Source organism: Chenopodium quinoa, unplaced genomic scaffold (assembly GCF_001683475.1).
Source record: "Chenopodium quinoa cultivar QQ74 unplaced genomic scaffold, ASM168347v1, whole genome shotgun sequence".
NCBI lineage: Eukaryota > Viridiplantae > Streptophyta > Magnoliopsida > Caryophyllales > Amaranthaceae > Chenopodium > Chenopodium quinoa.
Window position 1 is genome coordinate 2251046 of NW_018744662.1, and position 24834 is coordinate 2275879.

The 24834-nt window shown below is 36.5% G+C and overlaps 4 protein-coding genes across 5 annotated transcripts; 2 read left to right on the top strand and 2 right to left on the bottom strand.

Annotated features, from left to right (window-relative positions):
* The first annotated feature begins 202 nt into the window (after positions 1-202).
* On the top strand, positions 203-10398 carry LOC110702003 (auxin response factor 6-like). The gene is made up of 14 exons (XM_021879637.1): positions 203-878; positions 1844-1956; positions 2522-2620; positions 2698-2754; positions 2843-3001; positions 3096-3180; positions 3678-3768; positions 4062-4226; positions 4312-4434; positions 6170-6245; positions 6796-6943; positions 7079-8286; positions 9032-9222; positions 9771-10398. The coding sequence occupies exons 1-14, from the start codon at positions 836-838 to the stop codon at positions 9970-9972; spliced, it is 2760 nt and encodes a 919-aa protein (XP_021735329.1). The 5' UTR covers positions 203-835; the 3' UTR covers positions 9973-10398.
* Positions 10399-10470: 72 nt separating this feature from the next.
* LOC110702004 (protein TIFY 5A-like) lies at positions 10471-12000 on the bottom strand. Its single transcript, XM_021879638.1, has 3 exons — positions 11593-12000; positions 11333-11414; positions 10471-11221 (listed from the first exon to the last, which is right to left on the bottom strand). The coding sequence occupies exons 1-3, from the start codon at positions 11673-11675 to the stop codon at positions 10979-10981; spliced, it is 408 nt and encodes a 135-aa protein (XP_021735330.1). The 5' UTR covers positions 11676-12000; the 3' UTR covers positions 10471-10978.
* A 1089-nt stretch (positions 12001-13089) lies between these two features.
* Positions 13090-17049, top strand: LOC110702005 (DNA-binding protein HEXBP-like). Of its 2 annotated transcripts, none has more exons than XM_021879640.1 (4): positions 13090-14189; positions 15341-15407; positions 15493-15560; positions 16298-17049. In XM_021879640.1, the coding sequence occupies exons 1-4, from the start codon at positions 13635-13637 to the stop codon at positions 16739-16741; spliced, it is 1134 nt and encodes a 377-aa protein (XP_021735332.1). In that variant the 5' UTR covers positions 13090-13634; the 3' UTR covers positions 16742-17049. The 2 variants fall into 2 exon arrangements, with proteins under 2 accessions (XP_021735332.1, XP_021735333.1); XM_021879641.1 differs by having other exon boundaries at positions 15496-15560; positions 16298-17047.
* Positions 17050-17581: 532 nt separating this feature from the next.
* Positions 17582-22952, bottom strand: LOC110702006 (DNA-directed RNA polymerases IV and V subunit 4-like). The gene is made up of 9 exons (XM_021879642.1): positions 22811-22952; positions 21760-21831; positions 21197-21307; positions 18634-18745; positions 18427-18504; positions 18309-18342; positions 18168-18236; positions 17991-18089; positions 17582-17824 (listed from the first exon to the last, which is right to left on the bottom strand). The coding sequence occupies exons 1-8, from the start codon at positions 22854-22856 to the stop codon at positions 18000-18002; spliced, it is 612 nt and encodes a 203-aa protein (XP_021735334.1). The 5' UTR covers positions 22857-22952; the 3' UTR covers positions 17582-17824; positions 17991-17999.
* Between the last annotated feature and the right edge of the window lie 1882 nt (positions 22953-24834).

A 24834-nucleotide genomic window follows, 5' to 3' on the forward strand; every position in this document is an offset into this window, starting at 1 on the left:
CCAGGAAGCTAACAAGTTTAGAATGGACGACCACCCTACCCATGATACACCTAAATGACGCGAGAACGCGGTATTAGGACATGCATCGATCCATGAAGCAAGTTGTGATGAATACACATTTGGTAACTCAAACTATTCATGTAACCTTGGGATGGGGGTGGGCAATTGGCAAGAGGACTATAGAAAAAGAGTACAAATGATAACAATAATAATGGGCTAACCCAAAGTAAGCTCTAGAGTAGCACACTTTCCTCTTCTTCCATTCCTTCATTACCCTTTTCCTTTTCTCTTCTTGCTCTTTTACTGGGTTTGGCTGTCCGAAAAACTTCCCAAAAGATCTACCAAAGATTGTACTCTTGCTTAAACTTTCATACCAGCTTCAATCAATCAATCACCAAGTTGGGAGTTTGTTCTACCATTTTCTCTCTCATCCTCCAACTTAGAGATCTAACTAGAAGCTTTTTGGGGGTAATCGAGTTCAAACCCTAGTTAGCTGAGCTTTGCTGAAAAATGGGTTTTTTGTTGGAGTGAAGTTTTCACCATTTTTAGAGGTTGTTGAGTTGCTGAAGAAGCTTCATTTTTCTGGGTTTTTGATTTTGGTGGGTGGGAGTGAAAGATCTGAGGCGCATGAAGCAGAGAAGGGTGGATTTTTGCAGTGGAACTGGGTTTGGTTGAAATCATTTTATTGCCCTTTTTTGGGGAATTTTAGGTGGGTTTTTGGAGGGGGGGGTGGGGGTGGTGGAGGGAAGAATTTAGTTTTTTTTTTTATTATTTTTATTTTTTTTTTCAAAAAATTTCCCCTATTTTTTGGGTTTTTTTTGATTGATTTTGCAAAATGAGGTTGTCACCTTCAGCTTTCCCTCATCAACCTGAGGAAGGTAAGCTGATTTCTTGTTTTCCTTTAATTTTTGTAGTGTTTTTTGAAGTTTTCATGCTTTGCAATTTGTATAGATAATTATCAAGTGATGAAAGAAAATTGAGTAGAGTATTTGCTACTTACTATTGTTAGTAGCTTCAACTAAGCCTTAAATGTGTAGTGTTGTTGTTTTTGCTTTGTCGGGTTTGTGTTGCTGGAATATTTAAGTTTGAGGTGTTTTCACTTGCTGTCAGGCTGATTGCACTAGATTTATGTAATTTGTAAATTGTAATGGAGGAGCGAAATTTGGGCTAGGGGATGATTGCTGGCAAATTAAGGAGCTTGTTTGTGTTATAGCTGCTAATCTATGAGGTGTAAATATTTAGCATTGTCACTCTTTATGTGAGACTCATTGCAGTTGATAAATGATTAGATTTTGTTGCCTTAATTTCTAGTTATATTCATAATCTCTTAGCTGGATAAGGGATTAGATTTTGTTGCCAATTCTGATGAACAAGTAGATATTTCGTAAAGAAACCAGCATTTTGACCTTTAGAGGATTCAAAGCCTTTGGACAGCATGTGTTCATTCTTTTAGCTTCCGTTCCCCATCATATTAAGGGTATGGTTTAGGTCTCCTTTGCTTTATAGTGATAGGAAGTTGAAAATAGGCAGAATGCAAATGATAGCAGTTGCTGAACCACTTTTGTTGATGGTTCCTGGCTGACTGGCTGTCATCGAGGCCACGGTATGCTAAATAACCTTTACAATGCACCCGCAATCTGCCCAAGACTTATGCTACTTCTTTTGGTAGATGTCAAAAAGTTGTTTCTTCCTATATCACGAACTCTTCTTGGTTTATCTTCAGTTAGTAGAATCACCAATTGTGGCTGATGTAACTATGTACGTGCCTTTTTGCTGTCTCTGCTAGTTATGAAGCAATGCATCTTTCATTGCATCTGACCTTTGGCCAAAATTTTATTTTCAGGCGAGAAGAAAGTTTTGAATTCAGAACTATGGCATGCATGCGCTGGTCCTTTAGTCTCCTTGCCCCCTGTGGGAAGCCGTGTTGTATATTTTCCTCAGGGTCATAGTGAGCAGGTTAGTCGTTGTAAGATGTTTGATATTATTATTCATCTTGGCATAAGATCTGAAAAACCATTATGGGTTCTTTTTCCTTGGTCTTATTTCTATACATTTGTATTCTCCTTCCTTCTTCCAATGTCCCCTACTTGGAGATGTGGATAATAACTAAAAAAAGGCCCTCCATTTCACCTTCTGAAACAATAAAGCTACAAAATTGTTGCATTAAGGTTATGCTGAATGTCTTATTATCTGCTACTACTTCAAGGGCACACGGTCTGGTCCCTGGATTTGAATTTTCAGTAGTCCTCTACTTTGTTGCTAAATGGATGCTGAAACTTAAATATTTAGGTTTTGCTTCTGCTGTACATCATAGTAATTATATCATCCTACATGCTGTTGCTGAATATTCCTTATCTTATATTATCAATTTTTTAAGGCGTGGGGGAAGAGGATGATATTATTAGGGGAATTACAATATACAAATTATATGTTAGCTTTCTCAAAAAAATGCAATATTAATCGCTTTGCTGATTTGGTCTGACTGCTGATTTTGTCTGACAATATTTGGAAGTATTTGCAGGTTGCAGCTTCAACTAACAAAGAAGTAGATGCTCATATTCCTAATTATCCTAGCTTGCCTGCCCAACTTATTTGTCAGCTTCATGATGTGACCATGCATGTAAGTGCTTTTTATTAGGTACTTAACATATAATTATTCGTGCCAGCTGCTTCTAAGCTTCATATTTATGATTACAGGCAGATGTGGAGACAGATGAAGTATATGCTCAGATGACCTTGCAACCCTTGACTCTGGTATTTTGTTTTCTGTTTAACATGTTGAAATTTCTGTTTTTATGTTTCTCTGCACTGGTAGTTGGTAAAAGAATTGTTATTTTTGTAGCAAGAGCAAAAAGATGTCTGTCTCCTACCTGCAGAATTGGGCACTCCCAGCAAACAGCCAACTAATTATTTCTGTAAAACATTGACTGCAAGTGACACTAGTACTCATGGAGGATTTTCTGTTCCTCGTAGGGCAGCTGAAAAAGTCTTTCCTCCCCTTGTAAGTGTTGTTCTATAGTAATCTGGCTTGTTAGTCTCCTCTTTGCTTGTTTACTCTGCGCATCAATGTTAATTATCAATCTGACATTTGACAGGATTACACCCAGCAACCTCCTGCTCAAGAATTGATTGCTAGGGATCTGCATGATAATGAGTGGAAATTTAGACACATCTTTCGGGGTAAGCATATATGCCTTGACTTCCAGATGCTATCAGTGGCAGATAGTTGTAGTCTAGTATAAAGAGATTGGTTTTTTCTTTCAGTGATCCCATGGAGATGGCATTGTTGGATCCTAATGTCTATGTTATTTGGACCCTTCATTTCACCTCAAGTGGACACTTGACTCATCAGTTGGCCCAAAATCATGAAAAATTTCATGAAATAGCCTAATCTGACCCTTACAAGCTACAAGCATTCATGTCCAACATTAGACTGAAGTTAGAGTAACATACATGTGTTGTCATTAGTTAAACCACTAGTTGTCATGTGTTGTAGAATTGCAGTATAAATTGGTTGGCATCAACTCATCAAGCATGAATAATGGATTGTACGTGTGGACCAGATTTGCAAAAAATTTGATCATTGAAGCAAGTGAATTCCTTTCGATGTCTGGTAAAACACTAATACATCAAAACATGGCCTGATTTCATCTTTGAATGTTGACTTGTCAATGCAGGGCAGCCTAAGAGGCACCTTCTTACCACTGGATGGAGTGTCTTTGTCAGCGCTAAAAGACTAGTTGCTGGGGATTCTGTCATCTTCATTTGGTAAGTGCATCTTCTTGGCCCATTTCTAATTTTTATGTGCACTTTGTTCAGTTATCTTTTGGCATTCAAAATTGATAAAATCAATCAATCAATCAACCAAAGCCTTAATCAAAAATGTTAAGGCTCAAGTAACACTTTCAGTGGCTCATTTTTTGGTCCCAGTAAAGCTGGTGCCTAGGAATTTTTCTTTGAGAAACATATATTCATGAACTGCTTCCGAATGAAGCTTTCTATTGCCACGTATGCAAGCTATAATACATTTTTGTTGATTATCATATGGTGTTCTCCATCAGGAATGAGAAGAATCAGTTACTCCTTGGCATTCGGCGTGCTAATCGTCCACAAACTGTGATGCCTTCATCAGTATTATCAAGTGATAGCATGCATATAGGTCTTCTTGCTGCAGCGGCTCACGCAGCTTCTACAAACAGCCGTTTCACTGTATTTTTTAATCCCAGGTATAAGCTTGTACTTTTACAAACATCTCATAGAATTGTTGACGCGCTTGATTGGTAAAATAAATTCTTTCTTGTAATCCGCCAGGGCTAGCCCTTCTGAATTTGTGGTTCCGTTAGCGAAGTATGTCAAAGCTGTCTACCATACCCGTGTCTCTGTCGGCATGCGATTTCGGATGCTGTTTGAAACAGAAGAATCAAGTGTTCGCAGGTATGTGCATAGCCTGGATGATTATTTCTGGCAAATTCAAAGACACACACACTATAATTTGCCTTGTTAATTGCCTCGTCAAAGATCCTAAGTCTCACGCACTAAATTTTTCATCATAAAGAATAGCCCAAAACTCAATTCAAGTTGGACAATAAAGCACTTCAGTTTAAATATTGAATGGAATGCTAATTATGACCCAACAAAAAAAAAAAAAAACTTTTATGGGGCTAACACAGTAACACTTCATGCAACATGATCTATGGTCTCATTTATAAAGTTATTGGTCATTATCAGATACTCTTGAAGGATTTATTACAAAGAATAGCATAATCTGTTTCTTGAAATTTGAAGGAACAATCATTCCAAAGTGATCTTCAATAAACTCATCAACTTGATCTTATGGGCAATTTTATAATTTTCTCTGCTACTGTACATTGATTCAAGATAAATGGACATTGTTGAAACTTGGGAGTACTTACCAGTTGCCCATTGTCGTTGGTTATTGCGGTCCCTTTTTTGGGGGGTTAAGGAGACTAAATAGTGTATAGTCACTAATACTGCTCTGAATACTATATACTCTGGCAGCTGTCACAAATTTTCCATGTGGAAAGTTATTTAAGGTATATGGAGTGAGCAGAGGATTTAGATGTATGCATCTGTATTTCTGCAAGACTACAATTGTATAGAGGTTCTGTTTTAAAGGCTGCTGATTCAAAAGCCATAGTTAGGCTGCCATTTCATGAAAATTTTTTATGGTTTGTTGAGATAAGATGGTGAGTTCAGTGGATAATAGAGAAGGTACAGTCGTACAGATAGAGGTGAAAATTTTCACACAAGTTAATAACGAAAGAAGTATTATAGGATGTATCTTTATTAAAGCAGACAGATTGTTGTGACTTTATAACTGAACTTCTCATGAGACCTCTGGGTTTATGGTACTTGATGTGTAGAAGGCTCATATGTAGAGTTGTTTGGTATTTCAGTTGTTAAAACTTTCAAACTGTTTTTTTAAAGACTGTTTGCTAAGTCTTAGTGGCTGGTGGAAAGAAAATCATTGATGAGTTCCATATTTTCTGTTTGGGTGGGATGCGTAGGAAGGGCCGGGATCTACCACTTGTTTCCTCTGTCTCACAATTATCCACTATTTCCTATTTTGGGCTGTTACAAGAATAATTCACACTTTTGCTTCACATTAACTTTTCCTCCTCACTGTCGCATCAACCCTTTTCCTCTCTACAGTCATTTACTACCTCTGTTTTTTTTAGTTGACACGTTTTGACTTTAGCACTACTTACACTCTTCCTTTGACTGCGTTTTGTGCTTTATACGTAATGAAAAATATGGTCATGTGGGATCTTGTTAGATTCGTCATGATATATATTTTCAAAAAAACAACTTTTCATAATTTTTGCTTATCGGTAATTAAAGATATTCATGATTTTATTTGTGCATTGGCAAACGTGTCAACTAAAAAGAAACGGAGGAAGTATTAAATTTTCTATTCACAAAATACAGATACAACAACAAAGCCTTAGTCCAAAATGATTTGGGGTCAGCTTAATCCTTAAAATTTGTGGCAAACCCAAAAGTAATTTTTTTTCCCCTTTTCCACAAAGCCGTCTTCCTGGATTAAAATGAATTCAGATTCTTGTGTTGCAATTTGTTTTTCCAGATAAGATTGTGAGATGGATTGTTGGATTGACATCACTTTTCCATTGACATCTTTGCGATGTAGGTATATGGGCACAATTACGGGGATTAGTGACTTGGATCCTGTTCGTTGGCCAAACTCCCATTGGCGTTCAGTGAAGGTATGTCTAGTCTTGTCACTTCCTTCCTTTTAGATTATACGAAGTATTAAGCAATTTTATCACCTCTGCAAGTAATATGTGTATTCTAGATCTTTAGTTCTCTGCTTTAGCATTGGGGGTATTAGTGTTACACTTTGTGGTGTGGGTACTACTGATACATATTAACTGATTACTTGTGTGCTTTTCTATTTGGATCTGACCTGGTCTGTATCTAATACTACCTCTATTTTTTTTAGTTGACACTATTTGACTTTTACACTATTCACTAACTATACTTTGACTAGCTTTTGTGGTTTATAATCTATGATAAAACATAGTCAAGTGGGATCTTGTTTGAATCGACTCAATGTATATTTTATTAAAAACCATTTTTTATAATTTTATAATGTCGAGATTTAGAGATATTGAGCGTTAAAATAGTGCATTGGCAAGCGTGAAAAGAGAAAGATGTCACCGTGTCAACTAAAAAGGAGGTAGTATATTATAGGAAACTGGTCTGAGATGTGAGAACATTAAAAACATTATTCACTGAAAAGTTCTGTACATACAGGTTGGCTGGGATGAGTCCACTGCTGGAGAAAGGCAGCCCCGGGTCTCTTTATGGGAGATTGAACCTTTGACTACGTTTCCTATGTATCCCTCTCCATTTCCACTAAGACTGAAGCGTCCATGGCCATCTGGTCTGCCATCCTTTCCAGGTTGGTTCATCTGCTTTTAGCTTGGCTGTAATTGTCTGTTTGATTTGTGTATCAGAAACTAACTCTTCTTTTCTCTGCTCTTGTCTGTGCACCTACTCTTTTCAACTTTCTTTTTCTCTGTATTTTCATGGTTAGTTTTGAAGGATGGTGACATGGGCCTCAATTCTCCGCTTATGTGGCTCCAGAGAGAGGTTGGAGATCGTTGCATGTCATCCTTAAATTTCCAAGGTTATGGGCTCACACCCTGGATGCAACCAAGGCTGGACCCTGCTATGTTGGGCCTACAACCTGATATATTTCAAACAATGGCATCTGCTGCTTTACAAGATCCACGGGGCTTGGAGAAGCGTCCTAACCAATCTCTTCTCCAATTCCAGCCAAATCAAAATGTGTCTTGCCAGCAGTCATCTCTAACAAATCATTTGTTGCAGCAAGCTCAATCACAGCAGAACTTAGTCCCAAACTTTCAAGAAAACCAAAATGTGACTCACAATCAAGTTCAAGGTCAGCTCCTGCAGCAACAACTGCAAAATTCCCGTGCATATGATAACCATCAGCAGCAGCAGCAGCAGCAGCAGCAGCAGCATCAGCAACAGCAACAGCAACAGCATCAGCAGCAGCAACAACAACAGCAGCTTCCACACTTTGAGCAACTACGAAGTCAGTTTTCTGATCAACAAATTCCAAAGGTTATTGGCAACAGCAAGTCTCCTTCGTTTGGGTCATCAACTCAGGCCTTGCCTACATCCTTGGAAGCAATTTCTTCTGCATGCTCGCAGCAAATGTTCTCGAACTCGATCATGAACTCTGTTACTGCAGCTGGCATTTCTCCGATGCATAGTTTATTGAATTCATTCTCACACGATGGGGGATCCCGACAAATTAATCTACCCAACTCTAACCCTTTGGTATCTTCTACTCCCTTATTATCGAAGCGAGTTGTAGTTGAACCTCCTCAGCTTTCTTCTAGTACTGCCCCGTGCTCGTTGCCTCAAGTTGAAGAGTTAGGAGGGCCACAAACTAGGATTTCTGATCTCTCTTCTTTGTTACCACCTTTGCCCGGTAGGGAATTTTCTATCTACCAAGGGATTGGTGATACACAGAACAATATGTTATTTGGGGTGAATGCTCAGCAGAATGAGCTGGTGAACCTCAGAAGTAGTAACAATGAGAATGACTCATTGTCCATGCCATTTGCTTGTTCCAGTTTTCCAAGTGCTGCTGGGACTGATTTTTCACCTGCTTCTGATATGATGACTGCTAGTTGTGTTGATGAATCAGGGTTCTTGCAGTCATCGGAAAATGATGATCAAGCGAACCCACCTAGTGGAACCTTTGTAAAGGTGAGTCTTTTAGTCTTGGAATTTTTTAATCGTGTAACTAATGACCTTTTGTACTGTAGCCTCTGAATTTAAAGCTGTTCTTTTACACTTATACATGCTAGACTATAGCCTATAGGAGATGCTATAAATGATGGCCAATGACTGTTATGATTTCTGTAAATAAGATTTTGAAGAGAGCATACGTGAAGTCAAAAGAAAGAAAAGAGGAAGGGGAAAGAAGGGAATTATAGGAGATTTACATTGCATCTCCTTCAATCCTGCTCCTCTATAACCTTAATGCTTCTTATCTATCAACTAAATGAGAACCTTGAGAATATATTTTCGGCTGTTTCAGAAATGAATTTGGGGCTCTGTCCAGAAGTTGTTGGTTTAGAATAAGATTCAATTCACGAGCCAGTTTTAAGATACATGAAAAAAATACACTTGAAAATGAATTGGTTGAGGCTTTTGACACTTGAGGTACAGTGGGCATGTCTAGCATCTTTTGGGATTTACTTGCATGTATTTTGATAGTTTTGGAAGAGTTAAGAGGATATTTATGGAGATTAGCTTGCTTGGCCATGGTGTGAGACCTATGTCTGGATAAATGGAAAAAATTCTGAACTTTCTTCTAGCTGTGTTGCTTTTTAGATAGGCACTAGCCTCATTACCACTTCTCATTACTACTTTGTCACATACTTTAGTTACTTGCAAGCAACTATAATCTTGTTTGTTTATCGGGACTTATAAAGTTCTTGTGTGACAGGTTCAGAAATCGGGGTCCCTTGGGCGATCACTGGATATATCTAAATTTAGCAGTTATCATGAACTGCGCAGTGAACTTGCTCATTTGTTTGGCTTAGAAGGCCAACTGGAGGATCCCCTGAGATCAGGCTGGCAGCTTGTATTTGTTGACCGTGAGAATGACGTTCTCCTGCTTGGTGATGACCCCTGGCAGTAAGTTCTTAATCTTTTTTGAGAAATTCCCATTGGCTGAATATTTTTGGCCCATTGTTCCCTGGTAAAATCCTCTTTCAATAGTTGTTTTTTCGAACATGATCAACAAAAATAGTCTCCCTGAACCACATGGGCGAGGCAAGAAAGGGAAGGCTTAACTTGTTTCTTTTTTCTTTTCTTTTTGTGTTTGGAAATGCAAATGCAAATGAACTTGCAACTTGGCTTAAATCCTCGTGTGGATATCAACTTTTTTTAGGATATAATATGCTTTTAAATTTTTGTGCAACTTGTGAGGATATGCTAGCTCACACAATAGCTGATTTTCTCTTCAACTTCAAATAAAAAATATTCAGTACAAATCATATAATCAGCAAAACTTAGTTTTCATCATCAAAACCCAATTTAATCATAAATAATCAGTAATTGCATGAAAGAAAACACGAGAATAGTGCCTTGGTGGTTACATTCTCATCTATGTATGGTGTATTTCATGATTTTATGTTTACTTGATTCATCTGTTTAACCAAACAATGCAATTCCTTTTTTAGGGAGTTCGTAAACAATGTGTGGTACATCAAGATCCTATCCCCTCAAGAAGTGCAGCAGATGGGCAAAGATGGCCTTGAATTTCCAAATTCGATAAGGCCCAAGCACCAAAACAGCTTCAACAGCTGTGATGACTACACACTTCAACAGGACTTGAGACATAATAGCAATGGGATGGCATCTGTAACCTCTCTTGATTACTGATGACTGGTGCCAATTGCTGAGGATGTACGACCTATATGAAAACCATCGAGCTCGGATAAGGTGGCTTACAAGCAGATGCCTAAAATGTGTATCTTCGCCCTTAGCCCGGAACTCCCTATTTCATTATCCAACTGGGCTTATGTGGAATCGAACTGAATGTTTATCAGCTAATTTTAAGGTAATAGCGCATAACGCGACTGGCAGAACATTGTAAATTATCCTGTGTGATGTCCCTGAACTGTACTGTTGGGCGAGTCACGCGACTTCCTCTCTGCAGGGCAGTATTGCAGATGTAACTTCAACACTTCCATCATTGTATTATTGTTGTAGCTAGTATGTTTGTTGTCAGAAGCTTAATTAATATTTGCAGGTGCTTATTGTCAGAGAATCACCTGCTCCATTAAAAGCTTCCATATATTATATTCATTAATGTGCAGCAGAGTTCACATTCAGGTAGACTTGAGAAGTTAAGATGTTAGTATCTCTTTCTCATTTTTCTTTTCATTTTTTTTCGGGGGTGGGGGTGTTGATGCTTTGGTGGGGCGATTATAGTGTCATACTTGGTGCAATTTTTGTTAAGGACTTTTATCAGTTTAGATGAACCAAAAACATGCGAATGTTGGCCGTAAGCTGGAGACTATGCATGAAGGTCTCAAATACAAGCTAATCCTTGGACTCTCGAGTTTTGATACTATGGCCTTCCTCTTCAACCAATATTGGATTGCTCTCTTTTTCTCCCATCTACGGAGTATATTTCTCCTTTGATAGGAGTTTACAATTCTGGCTAAGGGTACCTTTTTCTTCTAAATTTCAACCCAAATTTCGAAACTACTAATCAATTTTGATAAACAATGAACTAGTATAGAGGTACAAGTTTTGGTACAAATGTACTTCGTATTATGTTACTCAAATCAACAGCATAGTTGTATTGAAATTTGGTATCTGATATTAGGATGAGTATCCAAAATCTGAAAAACTAAACGGTTTCACATAGTTGTATAGTCCCCTACAGAAGGCGAAAAGGCCGAAGGTTGTGTGATTGGAGACGGTAGGGATACGGAGTATTAGCTTGGCTCCTTATCTTTCTCTTTTGTTGGAGAAATAATCTTAACGATCTCTTTATTGAGCACCCTGGAAGGCCATGAAGTTGAAGATTTAGGAAGAATGTGGCCATGTTTGCTCCGATTCCAGACATCGTCCTCACCATTGTCTCTACGTCGTGTGTTGCTGACCATAAAATTGCTCTTGCCTGCGTACATGTGAATGGTTACACCACAAGTCCACAATTGAGCCATTAGGAATAACTTTGTTCTCTAAAAGAAGGTAAGTACTGCATGTACTATTGAACTAAATTCTGTACCTGTAATTCGGTTGCATCCAAAACACAAATACGGCCATTGTAGAATATCGTCATCTGTTGATCCTTCTCATCTTCTTTCATACTAACATATGAATTGTTTGTACAACACTTCATCAAACACAATTTTTTACAACAATGGTAATGAATCACAGTCACGTAAGTGACATAGATTTGTGAGTTGTATCAATGTATGTCATTAATTATGCGCGTTAACTTATTTAGTAATCAAATCCAAGAAAAGAATTTGAAGTAGAACTTACTTGAAATCATGCCAAGAATTAGAAGAAAAAGCTGGTGAATGAAGCAAGCTTAGATCCAAGTGATTTCCATGAATCCTTCCCATTATAGAAAAAAAATGCACTTTTAGAGAGAGAAATTGTAGAGAAAGTTATTAGCTTGGAATACAAAATAAGGTGAAGGAAGAAGTGAATATATTATACAAACATTTGTGTAAAACAAGTGGTTGTTCAAAGCTTTGTTTAGCTAAACAAGAAAATTGAATCAAAGAGAAAAAGTTAATGCTAAGTGCAAAAAAAGAATTACGTCAAAATGAAGGTTTGGAAATTGGAAGATAGGTTTTAATTTGGGCATGAGCTACACGTTGTTTAGCAATTGTTTATTACATTATACTACTACTCAAAAATGAATACTTTTAAGTTCTTTTTGTCAATTTTATTGGTTGGATATTTATAATTTTCCAAAAGGAGAATGCTATTCGAGATATTTCGGATTTTTTTTTTCTACCTATGCGACATATTCGGTAAAATCCGTTGTTGTAGCCTTGCACTAGTTGGTAGTTGTGTAAGTAGATGTTAGTTGTGATTCTTGTGAATGTAGACGGTATCTATCAATTATTAATTATTATAAGTAACTTTGTAAACTGTTTAATGAGCTATTATTTGGTGAATTTGCTCAATACAAATTAGTGATTTGTTACACATTGTTAAATTATTGGTAATTTAATGAAATTTTAATTAGCTTTTGATATCTCCCTACTTCAAAAGCTTTTGTACAACTCTACCTCACAAGCTAAAAACAATTATTCACTACTAATTTACCAAATACAATAAATTAATTATTTAGAGTTTTCATTTGATCAAAGCATATAAGTTTACTCCAAAAACTGTTGTTAAATTCGCCCACTGTATGTTAATTTGACTAGTAAATTTTATTTTTTTAAAAGAAGATATTAATTCTCATAGCACAAGATTTTAAATCCAAAATAGGGTAAATTGACACGTTGAAAATGAGCAATCTCTTCCTTGTCTTGCACAACATGTATGCCAAATTGAAAATCGAAAGTATTTGCTTCTTTTTCCCTTATGCATGCTTTCATAGTTTCTCTCTTTCAGATGGCTAGATGCTATTTTCACGATGTAAAACTAGAGGTGGGGCCTTTTCCATTTTCTAACTTGCCTCTCTCAATTTATTTAATAAAAATAAAAATATTAGGACTTATACAAGTATATTATTATAATGGGTAATGCTATATGCAGGATGCAGCCCAAATAGGTGTATATAAGCATTTAATATACTTCCTTTTTAGTGTTAAGTTGAGAATTTATAAACACGACCAATAAATTGGTGTAATAAATGTTTATTTATTGTCAATTCTTTCTATTTTTAGCTTCTTATACATATACCGCCCATATCTTTTTTCTATAATAATTTATTCTTTTCATTATTTTGATTTACTATGTATTATTTATAATATTAGTATTAGTATTAGGATTGCAACAACTGGAAGGTTGATAGGAACAGGTTATAATCTCCAGCTATGGGGCCCATCAGTTAGAACGTCCATCCTAAAATTATGAAGATTCTAGTCAGAGAACTTGATAAGGTAGTGCTATTCAAACTTTTTATGTATTTGTAGTTTTTTTTTTTTTATTTTTTTTTATAAAAAAGTTTTAAATAGTAGTTCTTCTCAAAACTAGTTATTTATATGATAATTCTTTGCAAAATTTCCTTAATTGAATGAGCAAATAACCCCAGATGTACAGTTCACTCGGGTTTACATAATAGGTTCTTTGATCGCACAGAAAACGTGCGGTTAAGATTAATCTAATTTGCTCCGTAAATTATTAGATTAATGTTTTAAAATTGTATAAAGATGTTTTCAAAAAAAAAAAAAAAATTGTATTAAGATTAAAACGCGGGTAAATGAATTGCAAACGACTACACTAATCACATTCAGTTTTTGATAATCACGATTCACGTCCATTAAAAAGGCGGGAAAAAGAAGAAGAGAGAGAAAGTATCGTGTTCTTCGCCTTCTTCAAGGTTTCAACCAAGAACAACAATGGCGAACTCCAGAACTCCGATAATCCAAATCCCAGAAGAAGAAGAAGACATAGAATTCCTATGTCAACTGGATGCAGCGGAAGCTCAAGCCCTCTTACTCTCCTCCTACTCCAAACGCCGCCGCATCGCCGTCGATACAACACCGAAATCGGAAAATCCGAAACCATTATTCGGTGAAGTAATCGAAGAAGAAGGAGCTTACACTGCTGCTCTCAAAGGAAGCAAGAGTCTCACATGGCAGAAACACCAGCAGATTAGCCGAGCCACTCAGTCGACTGTTACAACCACCGTAGGCGGCGGCGGAGGTGGCGTAGGCGGCGGAGGAGGCGGAGGTGGTGGTGCTTGTTTCAAGTGTGGAGTGGAAGGTCACTGGGCTAGGGATTGTCCTCAAACGACGTCGTTTGGGGTGAATTATGGGTCGGTTGCTCCGTCGTCAATGGCGGTGGTGGGGGTTGAGAAGGCGTGTCCTTGTGGGATGGGGAGTTGCTTGGTTCTTACTGCTAATACGGAGCGTAATCGCGGTCGGAAGTTCTTTCGTTGCCCTAATCGTCAGGTTTGTGAGTTTATTTTCTAATTAGGGATTTTGAATTTGAATTTGGAGTTGGAATTGGAATTGTTGTTTTATGTTATTATGTGATTTGTGTTTTTATCAAGTTTAATTTGATAAAATATTGGTTTAAATTATGAAATTAATTGATCATTTTTGGTTTTTGAATATGAATTGCAATAGGCCACTTTCTAAATTTAGTTAGTTTAATTCTGTATTTGTGTTGATGTATTGGTTGTTTGGATGACTTAATGTGTTTTGATTGGTAATAAGACTAATTGTTTTTAAAATGTGGATTGTGAAAGCAATGAATTGTTTGCTAATGAAGAAAGATGATATTTTATTGCTAATGAATTATGTATGAATGACATTTTGTTAGTAGTCGTCTTCTCATTTGTGGTTGTTACTCGGACCTCTTTTTGGCTAGCGCATGATGTGATTGTTTGTATTGCACTATTGCTTATATATGTGGTAACTATGGCAGGAATTTATTCTGTGTTTTTAGAGAAGAAAAACTGTATTTTAAAGCTGTATTAATGATGATTGAATCAATGCTGACTTGATGTGATTCATGGCATAGTCAACAAGAATGTTAGGGAGCTTGCAGCTTTTATATTGTCCTGAATTTGAATGTAAAATCAACTGTGAATTTGCTATTGCTACAAGGCCCTATATGATCCAATCTTCAGGGAAAAAAAGAGACTCTTAAGACAAATTTACGTAACTAGGAGTTTGAGAAATTTGGGCTCTGGTTGTTTTGCAAGCTGCAAATTTCTTTGGAAGATTGGTTTTGGTTCATCTTACTTTTCCTGATTAAGTCTGCATTGTTATGTGGAATTGTCTTGATTACTATGCATAATTATGTGGAATATAGTCCATATCTTGTCTTTGTAGTAGGGAGCTTTTCTTTTCTTGTATGCTACTGAGTATCAGTTCCCTTCCTACCCCTTTATTAGACTTTCTGATGCAAACTTGTTGTGCTGAGCAGTAGAGATAGCTATTTAACCATTACACAGGGTGCGTTGTGGAATGAACCTACATCAGTGGGTGAATATTTTGAGTTTACTGCTTTACACCTTCTAATAATTATTGGTTCTTTTTTCCTATATGAGACTATAATAATGTTGGGATGCTAACTTTTAGGTTCTTTTTTGCAGGAGAATGGTGGCTGTGGGTTTTTTGAGTGGTGTGATGAAACATCTGAAAAAATTGCTTCTCCTGAAGGTAGGAAAGGTTTTACATTTTGTGGCCGTTGTTGCTCTTGAACTTCATATATTTCCTTACAGTAATTCTACTGTTTTTGTATCAGCAGATAAGGCTTGGAAGAATGGAGGGCAGCAGCAATTCTACCAGCGCCCTACTAACCAGCCGAACCAGGTACTTTTAAGCTATGATAATGTCTGTATACGTTAGATTAATGACTTCCAGTCATATAGCTATGTCTTTTACCTTTTTTTTTTTAATTCGTATGATAGATTCCTAGTGCCTTTTGCAATCTCGATTTGGTTGCTCAGATGTACTTCTGGTTAACTACCTACCTTGTTTTCCTTTTCATTTTCTAGAATTAATTCTTTCTTTTGAAGTAATGTAGTAGTTAAAACTCTATTTGATCATTTCTAAGTTGACAATAACAATGGATCCTCTACAAACAAAATGTTTTATGTGTGGAGTATTAAAGTGTGTATCATTCTAGCACTTGAATGCTAAATATCTGTGGACTTACCTAAATATCTGTGGATTCTGCTCAGGAAACTAGATTATATATTTAGCCTTCATGAACTTTATTTTGCTGGACATTATTGGAGGATTTCCTTCATTTCAGGAATTGGATTTGTGTGAAATACAGTTTGTAATTTTGTTCTTCTGCTTGGTTTTAAAGCTGCATATTTTTGGTTCTGGACAAAGGAAAAATATGGTTTGATGGATGTCCTGTTGTGCTCTGGACTCCGGTATGGAAGGGGGGTTGCTAATTGTGTTCGGTGCCATTCCACGGAATTTTCATCTTCTGGCAATTTATTTGAGTATTAGGACTTTAATTATTGTATACTGTAAAATAAAACTTCTGACTTGGTTTTCAAGTTTATTAATTTGGTCAGTCAAAAATATTTTCACAGGCAGCTTCTGGGTTTACAAGATCATGGAACGACTTTGATAGAGGAACTGCTCCAAACACCAGCTATGGTCAGAAGTTCGAAGCCACCGACAACAAAAGCTATGGCGTGAAAAGTGGTTCGTCCTGCTTTAAATGTGGCCAGGAAGGGCACTGGGCAAAAGATTGCCCTACTACTACATCCAACGTAGCTGCTGGTGCAATAGAAAACCAGAAGTTCGAAGCCACTGACAACAGAAGCTATGGCATGAAAAGTGGTTCGTCCTGCTTTAAATGCAGCCAGGAAGGGCACTGGGCAAAAGATTGCCCTACAACTACATCAAATGTGGCTGCTGGTGCGATAGGAAACCAATCATCTGGTACTTGTTACAAGTGTGGCCAGGCTGGACATTGGGCAAGAGATTGCTCCCAGTCCCAGGGCCAGTCTACTAAGCTCCACAGTTGGTGAAATCTTGTTATGTGTCAAACCTTTTTTTGTTCTCCCTTACCAACATCTGTTTCTGGTTGTTTCGATTGTGTATAAGGCTTGTTATGGTGTTTGTCACTTTGTTGCCAATGCTGATATACATGCGACTATTTTACTACTGGGACTGGTGTTGTAAACTCATGCATGTGAATTGTGATGCCTACCTTAAGCAGTTTATATTTCTTACAGCAGTGATGAATTAGCTATGAAATCTTCGCCACTCATTCATGCTCGGATAGCATAATGGAAGTAAAATTCAGTCTCTGTCTTTAACAAAAGCAAAGCATACTCCCTCCGTGTTTTAAAGTGTTATAGTTTGACCGGCACATAGTTTTAGGCAGTTTAATTGACTTAAATAAAATAAGAGGTAAGTGGGGTAGTTAAAGTATTAAAAAATTATAAAAGAAAGATATTAGGGTTAATAGTTTATTGAAAAGTAATAAATGTAAGAGGAGAGATATAATAAAAAAAGTAGTAGTGAGTTTGGATGGGGGACTATGAGAGAAGAGATATAATATTTTAATGTAATTTTTTACCAAAAAAGGAAGTATAACAATTATTAAAACACGGCTGAATTTGATAAGTGTAACACTTAAAAAAACACGGAGGGAGTATCATCTCTTATGAGTTACAGCAGTCTGGGAAAGCCGCACTTGCCTAGTGGCTTTACTTTGCTTATGTTTTTTTTTTTTAAACAGAAATTGCTTATGTTATGTTTGCTTCTGTTATTACTCCTGTTCCAGAGTTTGACCTGAGGGCAACCTCCACCCTGAGCAAGGTTGCACAAGTAACAAAGGGTCAAAGAATAGTAACAGAAGGGTATAAAGTAATTGGCACACAGATAGATATTGACTAAAGATCAGCAGTTAGGGAAAAGCATCGAAACTAAAAAGTAGATGAGTTCATACAGTTAGGAATTACATGTTACAGTTTGACACCAATTAACCGACTACACTAGAAAATTTTCTTTCAAAATTAAGACCTATACAAAACCAACTACCAAAGGCCAGGTAAGTGCAGTTGATGCATATCATGCAGTTTCGACATGCTGCAAAGACTTGGCATCTGCAAAATTGGATACAATCAATTATTAGATAATAATCACATACAAGAAATATATCTTAGTTTCACCAGTCACAATGCTCCACTAAGTTTGAGTCGAGCACTAAACTAGAGCATTATTGGTGACATGGTGGAACAAATTCTACTGCAGAAAGCAAAACAAACGTACCTCCCCTTTCTACTCTCTATGGTTTTCTGTTGGCACCTTCAATGTAACCAGCTGAGATATAGCCTCTTCAAGTTGTTCATTGATTTTGCTTTTCTTGGCCTTTAGGGTTAAAAAAGGTAAGTGAGTAACCCGAACACAAATGCGAATCTGCAATCAAATAACTTGCATGCAACATACCTTCAGGGAAGGGACCAAGGCAAAAGCCTCTTCAGCATTCTCAGGGCAAGTATTGGCAATGACACATATCTGGAATAGGAGCACTTATCGTTAGTGATATCATACATTTTCAATTACCAATTCACCAAGTTTGTGACTTACCTCTCCATCAGAAACTCCGTACTTCTTGAGAGTCCTGCTTGATGAGTTAAAAGGCTTAACAATTGAGAGTCGTTACATTACAATACAATAAACTGATGAAAGACTTGTAAAAGGATACCCGAGAGCCTTTCTGACAGCCTTGGGATTAGAATATCGTCCTCCAGCTTTGGCATATAGTAATCCCTTGTCAAATGAACTGATAAAAGACTTGTTAGAGAATATGAAATATCCACACTAATCTTGACAGAAACATTTGAGAAGCCAAATATAGCTCCTCACCCACCCCTCTCCACTCTAAGCAACTCTATGAAACATGAATTCTTACACAGGAAGTTTGACAGTTGGATCACGAGAGAGAAAAATCATTTGCTCCTGGATTCCTTGTAAGATGTCAGCTGCCTCACAATCCATCACACATTTGGAGTTCTTCGGAAGCTCTACAGGCAAACAAATAGGAGGGATATATAAAAACCATTAATAATAATGCAAATGGACATACAAATAAGTTGAGCATGTTTAATACTAATGATAATAATAATAAAAGGAAAAATTTCTCCTAAAACAAATGGATACAATTCTTCTGATCACAGAAACTTTAAACAAGCAATATCCCTAAAACCAAGGAACCATATCTCAATTACTACATTAATTTTCATGGGATAAGTGGAAGAGAGCAGCAACAAATTTATTAGTATGAAGTATCAATGAAGTAGCTGCAAAGAAATCTTCTAAAGCATACACACCAACAATCTGACAAATCATACAACAATCCTACAATATTAATTAGTCGCTGTTTGGTTAAAGGATTTCTAGAAGGGAAAGGGAACTGATAATGTCCTTTCACTTCGAGTGTATATTTTCTTTTCTTTGCCTCCTTCCCTCAAATAATTTTTTACTGTAATATATGGTTCTGTGTTTATTTTATTTTCTTTGTTCCCTCAAATAATTTTTTACTGTAATGTATGGTTCTGTGTTTATTTTCTTTTCTTTCCCTCCTTCCCTCGAATAATTTTTAACTGTAATATATGGTTCTATGTTTATTTTCTTTGCCTCCTTCCCCCTCTAATAACTTTTCTTTTCACTTCCCTCGAATTGAGCTTACCCTCCAAGGGTTTTGTGTTCCCCCAAATCAAAGTTTGGAGCTTGCATACGATATTTCAATCTTTTGAAAGCCCAACAGAAATTCCCACTACTCACATTGTTCTTTTCGAAGCAACAGTTAGCCTTATAATAAAGCCCGAGTAGATGATTTTAATAGACAACAGATAAGGTCCCAGCAGTGGGACTTTTCATTTTCAGAAGCGAGATTGACTCTATCTCAACTATGTATTTAAGACTTCAACCTGGAGCTCCTATTATTAAAAAGTTCCAGAAAAAGTTGATAAGATTAAAATCTAATCTCAACTATGTATTTAAGACTTCAACCTGGAGCTCCTATTATTAAAATGTTCCAGAAAAAGGTTGATAAGATTAAAATCTAAGTTTCTTTCCAATCTATCCACTCTACCCATTTACTTAATGTCTTCATTCACCATCACCATTGTATCCAAATAAGTTGGAAAATATCAAGATTCAGGATGTTGAGTTTTTTCTTTTCTTTAATTTAGAGTGTTTTGATTATATGGTAGGCTGGATAAAAGTCACTTAAGAATGCCATTCTAGCATGAAGAATGGTGTGGTGAGTCAATTTTTAAAAATTTATTTGCAGCTGTTAACAGGGTAACCTCCATCACAGTGATGGTAAATAAAGTGGTATCACGGAATCGTTGCAGATTAATGTATGATATCCTTTTGCTAGATCTCTCAACGACTAGGAGTCTAGGACAAGGTGACAATACCTTCTTAATTCATTGTCTTAGAATATAATTCAATACAATGGTGGTGTACTTGCTCTCAATAAATTCTGCAACATACTCTACAGAGATCCTAACCCTAAATTATCTTACGACGATAGCTGAAGGTCCAAGTTCCTCCCAGAGCAATAAAGCATTATTCTTTTCCTGTAAGCTAGCCAGGGGAAGAACTTTACAACAGATGAACTCAAGCAGAAGAAATTAGCATTTCCAGCACATGTAGACACCGCAAATTTAATTTAATAATCTGTGACTGCTTTTACATTGCTGGCCAAATTTCCAAGGCCTATCTCTTTATCATTATTTAAGAGGGTCCAAGCCAGCAAAGTGGAAGACATTCGGCTAGAGGTATAAGAAAAAGCGGGTAGCAAATATGCACTAGGTACTCCCTCTGACTATTTGGTGGTGAACATTGGAAGATTGGAATAACCTAGCAACCTAGAAACACCTAATTTTGTGAGAGACCCAATCAGATAGCAAGATATCTATACAGTTTTAATGAATTCGGGTTGGGAGCAAGATAAAGACCTATGTTACAAAGTATCCTACCCAATAATTCAAGTCTAAGTGTTGAGGATCCGACACAAGTACTAGAGGTGAAATAATGAGTACAAGTATATAGTTCCTAGTCTTCCTATTTATTTCCTCCTATCCCTTCTCTGCCCTCAGTAAACTTATGTTCTCTTTCCATATTTCAACCCCTTCTTTACTAACTTTACTTCAAGCTCTTCAACTACTAGCTAAACATGAACAACTATAAAAGGAGCATATAGCATCAAACACCTGATCAGGGATAGCTTCCTTTTGCAGAGGACCATAAATTAATCCACATACGCATAAAAGGTTGCTTAATTTACACCGGGCAAGCAGCCCAACTTATAATTCAGTCATCTGACTGCACATTAAAGATTACTTCTAACTTCTAGACCAGGAAGTCTAGGAATAGTATGCACTTAAACTCTTAAAGAATAAAGGGTAAATAATTTAATAATTGGTTGAACACCATATTAAAAGTGTCAAACAGAAATTACAAACCTGACTGAACATTAAGTTCATACTTAGCCGGTTCTTTTCGAGCAGAGCCCTTCCCTCCTTTCAAAGGTTCACCCTTTCCTCCAGATTTTGACGAAAAGTTTGCAGGGGACTCTTGATATATGTCAAGAAGTTGCCACCAAAAAAAAAAAAAAGGAATTACAAAATTAAAAAATTCAACAAATAAATTACTACTAAACATGCACATATAACACTCAATGCAACTAGTACATGTATATAGGCATTAGGCAGTATCAGCTTCATCGAAGAAAAATAAAAGCCAAAAATAGAAAATGACTCAGAGTCTCAGATATTTTCATCTATCAAGAAAGAACCACATTACACACAAGGTAAAAAGATTCAAACACTCTTTAGCATAGCCAGCTAATGCTATAAAGGATAAACTATGACTACTAACAGAAAAAAAGCAGAGGGCTAAACTTCATATATGACAAAAGGTACACATATCAACTTAAGGCAACAACATAACCTAAAAAGAACTGACATTGAGGTTGAAAGTAAGGAAATTACTCAAAGTGTAGATTAGCAGGAGAAGAGGATGGTACCTTCATCTTCAAACTGCACTTTCCTTCCCTTCTTTAATTTTGTGGAGTCATCATCCTTTCCTTTCAAGGGCACTGCAAGAAAGAGCACGTTAATGGCCTCTTTTCTATGTACAACATGGAAGAGCATCCACAAATTGTTTTGATATGAATTAACTTTAAAATATGGATAACATTATATTATGAGCACGAAACAACCTAACATGCAACTTAAAGCATAACACACATATGCATGCTATGGTTTGTATTCTCAGTGTGCATGGGTCTCGGTAGAGTCGTAGAGGTGAGCACAATCATTACTCTTGCAGTAGGCTCTCGAGCTAAAAGGGGTAAAAGTTTGGGACAAATCAAATTGATATGCTGCAATGTAGGCATGATCATCACTACATTAGACTGTAGCATGCTGAAATCACTTGAAAAGAAATACATCTATCATTCAACAAAAACTATATTTCACAGGTGCTAGACTTGCTAGTATGTCATCTTAGATTACTACATGCCTTTACTCGCCAAGACTCTAATGGTATGAAGGCAATCAGCCTACATGTGTAAATTCATTGTGTCCTACTTTTATCAAGTACAAATCAAATCATACCCATGATTTCAGATTAACAAAACCCAATCACTCAAATTTGTACTCCAACAAAACAAAGATACAAAATTTAAGTTCCAATCACTAAGTTGCCTCAACTCCCCTAATCCCAGCTATCACTGATGCTATACTTTGGAAACAAACATCCCAGATTAAAATAGGAATACAAATTACACTGATGAAAAATTATAACCCTAAATAAAGTTGGCATTTTGATTAAAAAAATAATTCAAAACAAATATCTTGACAGTTCAGAATTACAAAACCCTGAAGCATAAAGAATTGCTTAAAATTAACGGCAATTTTGCATTTTTTATTTTCCCGTTGAGGGAAAAAAGATGAGAAATTGAATCCTAATTCTAATTCAAAGAAATGAAAAACCTAAAATTGGAATTGTCAAATTTAAAAAGAAGAGAAAATTATATAGGAAAAACACAGAAGGGGTGAAAAAAGAAGAAAAACCTGCTCCTTTGCCAAGAGAAAACCCTTTTCCACCTTTCTCCGCCATTAGTGCTGCTAGTGAGTAATAGTTCTGGGTTGAAGAGAAGAGCTAAAAAGTAAAAACACAGCTGAATAGTATTTTGTTTTTTTTATAATACTCCATCTGTTTTTAATATGTTTGGTACACTTTTCTTTTTCAGCCGTTTTTAAATATTTACTCCACTTTTTTATTTGAAAAGTTTTTACGGAGTACAATATTTAATTTATTTCTCTGACGGACGGGACCTAACAATATTAATTCTATATTCTCTCTCCTTCTATTCTCTCCGGCACAATTTATTTTTACAATTTCTTTTTTTTTTTTTATTATTCCACCAATCCCGCTATCTTCATATTTTATTACCTTCCTCAATTTCTCCTAAAACTCTGCGCATAGAAAAATGAAACAAATATTTAAAAACGAAGGGAGAATTACTCGTACTACGTAGTAATAATTGAAACACTTTTCTTTTATATTATGGAAATGATATACGTAGTATTTAGGGCTACATATAAGCATTAAATATACACTAAAAAGTCGTATAAAAAAATATAAACACTAATTATACTGATTTACGCGTGTTTTTGTCATGAATTCCTAATTTTATACAATTTTCAATAGTCTTTAGAGTTACATATAGCATTGCCCTTATATTATATCCGTTTTTAAGAAATTTTGACTTATACCATAAAATAATTACTTCATGACTTATACCATCTCCAAATCTAAATGTTTTATTTTACCACCATATATAAAAAAAAAAATTAAGAGAGTGAGGGATAGCTCAAGTGGTTAGAGTTTCCTTCCCGATTTCAGGGGATCTTAGGATCGATTCTTACCCCCCGCTCTTATGGCTCTCTAAACACCAAAAAAACATATAAAAAAATTAAAGTTGACTTTTACCACCAATCACCCTCAACTACGGATTCTGTCCATAAATTCGTTAGTAGAACCTACCATGAGCAAGTGTCACTATTTTATTAGGTGAAAAAATTTAAAAATTATAATTAATAAATAAATAATAATAATAATATTTTTTTTTTAAAAAAACAACCCAGGCCAGCCACCAACTGGCGACACCCTCATCGTTGGAATCGCCTCCCCGCCATCGCCATTACCGGCGTCCCAACCAGCCAACCACCCTATTCAATTCGTACCCCAGTGTAAGCCTTGACACCCCTTCACCTATTGATTTTCGAGTCCCTTCCCTAGCCCCATCGAATTCTGATCCCCTCCCAATGGATTCTGTCCCTGTCCCACCAGTCCCGACCCCAAAACCCTAGCACCCAAATTCTGACCACCCCTAAAACCCCTTCCTACTGAATTCTGACCACCTTAAAACCCTAGCCACCACCAAATTTGAAACCCCTCCCTAGCCCACACCAAATTCCAATCCCCTCCCTAGCCCCACATGAAATTTTGACGTGCATGAAATTTGTCTCCCCCTCCTATTATTCCACCATTGAAGTCAGATGGTAGTTAAAATTAGGTGGAGGTCGATTGCACGTGCTATTGGCGGATGGGTTCCACGAGCAGGGGTGGCGTTGATGTGATTGGGTGGTAGTCATGGAAGTTCGGGGGAGATGAAGAAGAAATCTCAAAAGGGAGAGCCCCACTAACGGATTTATGGACGGAATTTGTTAGTTGGTAGTGAAATCCAATTTTTGGAATTGTTTTTAAAGGTAAAATAAAACTTTTAAAATTGAAGATGGTAAAACCAGTAAGGCTTTTTTTTTTTTTTTTTTTTTTTTTTTTTTGGGTAAAAGCAAGCCAAAATTTCTTCTGTTTTACAATAATTGCTAGATTTGCGTTACTTTCTAATTGATAGACCCACCACTATTTTATTATTTCTCCCTCCACTAAGGGGTCGTTTGGTTTGAGGTATTATAAAAGGAAAAGGGAATCATCTACTTATATTTCTTTTGTTGTTTGTTAATTAGACTATTATTCCTATTTCCTTTATTCTCTCCATTCCCCTAAATTACTTGTTATTTAGGTACATGGT